This window comes from Haliaeetus leucocephalus, unplaced genomic scaffold, assembly GCF_000737465.1.
Source record: "Haliaeetus leucocephalus isolate CR32 unplaced genomic scaffold, Haliaeetus_leucocephalus-4.0 Scaffold273, whole genome shotgun sequence".
NCBI classification, from domain to species: domain Eukaryota; kingdom Metazoa; phylum Chordata; class Aves; order Accipitriformes; family Accipitridae; genus Haliaeetus; species Haliaeetus leucocephalus.
In genome coordinates, this window is record NW_010972709.1 from 7611553 (window position 1) to 7618486 (window position 6934).

Genomic DNA, 6934 nt, shown 5'->3' on the forward strand with positions numbered 1-6934 from the left:
CCCCTTGGCCCGACCAGCGGCCTGCCAGTGTTTGCAAGTGGCTTCTGGCTGTGGAAAGGGCTAGGAGATGCTGGAGTAGATGGCCTCTTCAGGCCCAGTTTTTCTGCAACTCAGTTCTCTTCAGTAGTGTTTCCTAACAGCTTATTTGCCAAATATGCCAGCCCTGCTTGTCAGAATGATCTGCTGCTTGTGAGGGGATCAGTGGTGATTCTTATTTGTGAAGAAAGTGCCGCTGTAAGGGCACCTTAGCTAGATATACTGCTACTTGGGTCTGAGGCAAACGTGCAGAGGGTGTTTTGAGTGCTGCTCTCACAGGTGTGTATCATAGAACATTTTTCAATAAGGTAATCCAAGCCATTCCTTGACAATAAATGGTGGACACCATGTACCTTTTTGTTTATATCATTTAATGCTAGGTTTGCTTAACAACAGGTATCTGTCTGGTGCTGTATGGAAAGAGGTTTGGTCTCCTACAGCAGGATGTAGAAGAAGAAAGTTTGAACTTCATCAAGGCTGTAAAAACGGTATGGAAGAGTCTTTACTGGGGCTGTAGTGATTTTCTACCCCTACAACTAACAAGAGCATACCAGTTTAAATGGGTCACCCGAAAAAGGAAACTTAAGCTTCTGTACCACATGTGTATGGGCAGGCAGCCTTGCATATCCAAGGTGACACTTACGTGCAAAACTAGTACTGAATGACTGTCTCATTTATGAAATTCCTAAATCTGTAGGGGAACAATGCTGTATGGACGTCAAGGTAATCCTGGAAATAGAGTTGTCAGGTTGGTTAGTTAACTTTCTTCTCCCTCTGAGACGCCTGTTGTGCAACACTGCTGTTTGTTGGGTGGGACTCTTGGAGTTGTGTGGGATTATGCGAATATGCTGGGTTTGGAGGTTAGTCATTCCTGCAAGCACACCTGCTGTGCATTTTGCTGCAACTTGGACTCTGGTGATCTATATCTGCCTAATTTTAGCCATCTAAAAGTTAGGTATCTAGCCTAGCCTAGTTTTTTAGCTCCATCTGTTGTCAAGGGAGAGAGAGGCACTGCCAAAGGGTGGCTTGTCCTATTCTAAAACAGGTGCCTAAAATAGATAAGATGAATCACCCACTGGCAAAGCCTCCTATCCTCCACTGGCTGTTCCTAATTTTTAGCTGGATATGGTCTAAGTAGGTTGAGAACCATCCTTTCTGTCCAGGATGGAAAATCTGCCAGAATCTCAACTCCCTGAAAATTGCCTCCTACTTTACAGTCTAATTGTGTTCAGAGATTGCAAGTAAATAGATTAAAGAAAGATTTCAAAAACTCTTTCTCCACCACAGATGATGGCTACTTTTGGAATGATGATGGTGACCCCTGTGGAACTTCACAAGGGTCTGAACACAAAAGTCTGGCAAGCTCACACTAAAGCATGGGACGATATATTTAAAACAGGTTCTTGTTTTAAACACTATTTCTTTCCTTTCCCTTAATCTCTGTTTCCTACTTGGTGGAATTAACTTTCTTCATACTTGCTGCTGCTCTATGCTGCTGTTAATTGCTGCCTTTGGCACAGACTGAGACACCTTTGCTGCAGCTAACCACAAACCTATTCCAAGCATGGGAGCACTGTTTTCTTATGACTAACACTTAGGTCTGGTTGTGGGGCAATACCCAATCCCCAAGGAAGCCCCGGAAATTTGGGAGCCAGCAACATCATGAGTCCACTTTAATCTGCCATAAAAGTAAATAGCCAGAAAGTGTGTAATATCTCTAAAGGCAAGGTATGTGAGTGAGAAAAGGGACCTCCCTCAAAGAGACCTCAAAGGGAGTTGTTTTCTTGAGAAACAAGAATTTTACATGCAACAAAAGCCTGTTTGCTTAAAAAAAAAAAAAGATAGGCTTTCTGAACAACCTGGATATAGTCGTAAGTCTTAAAAACAGAAGCAATTTAAATCATAAAGTACAGTTTGGCTTTTTGACAACATTTTCTGTCTATTTAAGATGAATTGGCCTTCAAGGTTACAAAAATTACTCTAACTCCAGATATGGAATTAAGTCTATATTTTGCAATATTTTGCTAGACAGTGGCAGTTATAGCTATAGATTAAGAAAGATTTTGGTGCTTGAATGATTGTAATGCTGAGTGATATATTTCTCTTGGGTATTTGAGTACTTGATACTTCAGGACCTTTGGTCAGCCAGCCACATGTGCAATTATTTTATTGCTTCTTACTTTATGGGTTTTAGGAAAGACACTTCAAACCAGTTTTGTTCAGAAAAAAACACTGACAGTGACACTTTCACTTGACATGAAGATATCCTTACTAGGAACTGGTCTTAACAATTGGGATATTCATGAGAAAGGGCGGACAAAATCTAGTCCTCTATATTTAAAAAAAAAATAGCATGTAGAAATTTGGCATCTATTTTTGCCTTCCCCTAGTAAATCAAAGGCTTAAATTTCCCCTTGGGGAGTCTGAGTGCTAAGTCTCTTTGATTCTTTAACACATTGATCCCCTTTGAAGATCCAAGCTAATAAATTTTACACACTTGTATTTCTGTTTGCTAAATACTTCATTCAACACATCACTGATTTCCTTTCCTAATTTAAGAAAGTGGAATTCCTAATAGTTTGCAGGAGCTTCTTCTGTTCAGAAGTGATTTTTGTGACTATTTTGTCTAAAAAGTGAAAATACCATTATTCAGTATAATACTCATTGCCTGAAAAAAGATCACAGCTTGGTATCTTCTTTCAAAATCCTGCATGTGAGACATATTTTTGCTTTTATTTATAGTATTTTTAGTAATTTTCCATTAATTACCTCCTGTTTCTCCCTCCTCAGCCAAGCACTCAATTGACTGTCGACTGGAAAAACACTCTGCAAACCCCCAGGAGGATTTCCTGTGTGACATCTATTCTGCAGGACAACTTTCCAAGAAGGAGCTGTACGCTGCTATCGCAGAGCTCCAGATTGCTGGCGTTGAAACGGTAAACCTGACTTTCCAAGAGCTTGTTAAAATTAGCATCCTTCTAACTCCCTTCTTTCTTCCATAACCTAACCATCACAACACCTGAGAGTGAGCTAATCCTGTAGTTGCTTCAGTGGCCTAAGTGCAAGTGAATTTTTACCTGAAATCACTAGATTATTTCTTCTGTTCATTACTCCTAGAGAACAACATAATCCCTTAGGCTTACAAAATACCATAAGGCAGTGACCAGCTGTAAATGTTGCTTTGAACTTTTGGCAACTTCTTGTTTCTGTCACCACAAATGGAGGTCTTATGTTTCTTTTTGGTTTGTTTCAGACGGCCAATAGTTTACTGTGGGCTTTGTATAACATTTCACGCAATCCACATGTTCAGCAGAAGCTTTTCCAGGAAATACAGAGTGTTTTGGCTGTTAATGAGTGTCCAAGTGCTGAGGACTTGAAGAATATGCCCTACCTAAAAGCATGTCTGAAAGAATCCATGAGGTAAACTTCTCAAATAATTTGCAAAAAGCAAAATGATCACAGGTTTTTACCAGCTAGTGTGTACTAAGGAGAAAGAATTTTCTAGTTGTCAGGGTTTCAGCTGGGATAGTGTTCATTTTCTTTCTGGTAGCTGGTATAGTGTTATGTCTTGGATTCAGTGTGAGAAGAATGTTGATAACACACTGATGTTTTCAGTTGTTGCCAAGTAGTGTTTAGACTAAAAGTCAAGGATTTTTCAGCTTCTCATGCTCAGCAAGAAGGCTGGAGGGGCACAAGAAGTTGGGAGGGGACACAGCCAGGGCAGCTGACCCAGACTGGCCAAAGGGATATTCCATACCATGGGATGTCATGCCCAGTATATAAACTGGGGGGAGTTAGCCTGGGAGGGACTGCCACTGGGGAACTAACTGGGCATCGGTCGGCAAGTGGCAAGCAATTGCATTGTGCATCACCTGTATATTCCAATTCTTTTATTAGTATTGTCATTTTATTATTGTTATTATTATCATTATTAGTTTCTTCCTTTCTGTCCTATTAAACTGTTGTTATCCCAACCCATGGGTTTTACCTTTTTCCTTCCCATTCTCTCCCCCATCCTACCGGGGTGGGGGGGAAAGTGAGTGAGCGGCTGCGTGGTGCTTAGTTGCTGGCTGGGGTTAAGCCACAACACTAGTATATATAATTTTGTTCACCTTGTTGTTTAACATAAACTATGATAGATACAGGAAGAAGAAATGCTGGAAATTTAACCCATTTTGTTTCCTTCACTCTAGATTAACACCATCGGTGCCATTTACCACTCGCACCATCGACACAGAAATAGTTCTGGGGGATTATGTACTGCCCCAAGGGGTAAGTCAATTTAGCTTACTAGAATATTTTGTCATTGATTAACTGTCCTGTAAACCACTGGAGTTGGATGTATTTCAGTCTGAGTGACTTTGCCAAAGGATGAGTCCCAGGATAAGGAATGAGGAATTCACACCAAGAATTCCCATAAACTGAAAACTATACCTGCCTGCACTGCTGTTTGATTTAGATAAAAATATTTTGGTGTGCTATTTAAAAAAAATTCAAACTTTCCCATGATTTTCTGGGGAAACTATGACCTTTTCTGTGTTGGAAATAATCTTCAGAGAATTACACGACATCTTCTGAGGAAATTACCTCACCTTTACTGTTGCATTATTTTTTGCCATTAACAAACTGATTCACTTGGTAGCTCTAAGCCAATTTGTAATGAGACTCTCTCTATTGCTTTGTTTGTAGACCGTACTAATGATAAATAGCCATGCCCTGGGCTGCAATGAAGAGTACTTTAATGGCTGGACTCAGTTTAAACCAGAGCGCTGGTTTCAGAAGGACTTAATAAATCCTTTTTCTCATGTTCCATTTGGCATTGGGAAGAGGATGTGCATCGGGCGCCGTGTAGCAGAGCTACAGCTTCACTTGGCCCTTTGCTGGGTAAATACTCTAAAATGGCATTCTGTACACAATGCCTGGTTGTTCAACATTTAGCCTAAGCAGAAGATCTAGAAGCCAAAGCATGCTCACTGAATGTTTGTGTTTCAGCTCATTCGCAAATACCAAATTGTAGCAACTGACGACAAACCAGTAGAAACACTCCATTCAGGAATACTGATTCCCAGCCGGGAGCTTCCCATTGCATTTCACAGACGATAAGGTATGTGCATAAGGGTCTCCTGAGTATATAAGACATTTTTCTTGGAACATCATTTAGAATTTTTATAGAACTGTGAGTGTAAGAGAGCAGATATTTTTCTAAGCTTTATTCTCACGAGAGATTTATTAAATGCCATCACGTTTTGTTACTTCTAACAGAAAATATTCTATGTACTAAGAAGACAAATTTTGCATGGCTTATGGCTCTGCAGTTAGCTGTCTAGTTTTAAACTCCAAGACAGCATGTCTTCTGTGCATGATGCAGATCAGAAATGGGGAAATAAAAATTTATATATTGTAGGAGAAAATAATAGCCATTATTTTGTTATAATATAACTTCTCCACTGCATTTCTAGAAGATATTTCCTGAAAAACAGTATTTGATTTTGAGCTTCAATATACAGTTTAAAAAGAAAATGCCCTAGTGAAGGAAGAGTACACCAGTGCACTACAGAGTTTAGATAAGAAAACTTGATTTTAGACAGAAAGATAAAGAAAAGAAATATCTATTTGTAAATAGTCATGCGATGTTGCAACTTATTATACATTTTTGGTTCAAAAAAACTGAATGTAAGATTTTCTCTGCTCACAAGCTTATACAAATAAGCTAACAAAAAAATACTGGGGGTGGTATTTTTTTGCTGGCCAACACCACAGGAAAAAAATCACCCAGTATAATCTGAGTAACTCCTTTAACTGAAGCTCATTCAGTGCTATTTGCTTTTAAACAATTGATCACTATATACATTCTTTTCTCTTTAATACAGCTGCAGAAAATAAATGCCAACCTTGCTGCTGCCTTCTCTGAAAAAATATACATCAACTGGGAAAGTCAAAGCCTATGGTAACCAGTGGAGAAACTGCAACGTGTGTCCCTTGAACAACTGCTGAGCTAGAAACAGTACCAAGAAAAGCTCCCATACTGTTTTATTGGGAAAATGTGGTTAGTTAGGTCAGCTGTAACTAGCAATGTAAAAAGGAAAGAAAAATACCATGCACGTTCATATACCTATGCAAATATACTGATTTAGTGCAGCTGAGGGGCTGTACAGGATAGAGCTTGATAATGAGCTGTGGCATGTTATGTATAGTTCTTGTTAGTGCACAGTGAAATTATCATAGCCTCAAGCTGTCCAGCAGGCTAGCTTGGAAAGAGCTGGTTTCCAGCTTGTGGGTGTCATATAGGACACCTGTGGGGACAACAGTCATGACTGAACTGGCCCTGTTAGCTCAGAGTTGAAGAGCTTTGAGGAGTCAGCTTAATGGAAAAGAAACTCAGTCCTTATCAAATTAGCAGTGTCATGAATTAAACTGAGAAGTAAGATGGCAGTCTGTAATAAGGCTAACAACAGGCCTTAAAAATTAGAATAATTAAAGAAGTATACTTTCCCTAACACTATTCACTTCCTTAATAAAAGGGAAATAAGAACAAAGGTATATAACAGGATTTATTCCTCATGTCTGCACAGTACTTTGAACAGTTGCAGTACTGTGCCTGCCACATACTCTGCTCATACCCAGAGTTTCATGCCTCCAACTCCCACACAAGCCATTTTATCACAACTTTATTGTAAAACCATAGTGGTCTTTTATTGCATGAAAGGCCTTATCCATAAATGGAATCACTGGAATCCTATGGGTTCTGCCACTATTAAATGATGATTATCCTAACAGGATAGTTACTTCATCAGATGAGTAATATAAAATGTATGTTTCAAAGACCCACAGGACATAAGGATCCTAAACATTTCAGAGGTCTGTTTCTTGTGGAGATTTCAATACCTGTATCTAAAGG

General features: G+C 39.4%; 1 protein-coding gene across 1 annotated transcript in view; it reads left to right on the forward strand.

Annotated features, from left to right (window-relative positions):
* The window catches only part of LOC104833207 (1,25-dihydroxyvitamin D(3) 24-hydroxylase, mitochondrial), a 6942-nt gene extending 1803 nt beyond the window's left edge, over window positions 1-5139 (forward strand). The window contains exons 3-9 of the mRNA XM_010569783.1: window positions 433-524; window positions 1324-1435; window positions 2827-2972; window positions 3290-3456; window positions 4230-4308; window positions 4726-4920; window positions 5029-5139. Coding sequence (XP_010568085.1) covers window positions 433-524; window positions 1324-1435; window positions 2827-2972; window positions 3290-3456; window positions 4230-4308; window positions 4726-4920; window positions 5029-5139 — 902 coding nt within the window. The remainder of the gene's footprint in view (window positions 1-432; window positions 525-1323; window positions 1436-2826; window positions 2973-3289; window positions 3457-4229; window positions 4309-4725; window positions 4921-5028) is intronic.
* The last annotated feature ends 1795 nt before the right edge of the window (window positions 5140-6934 follow it).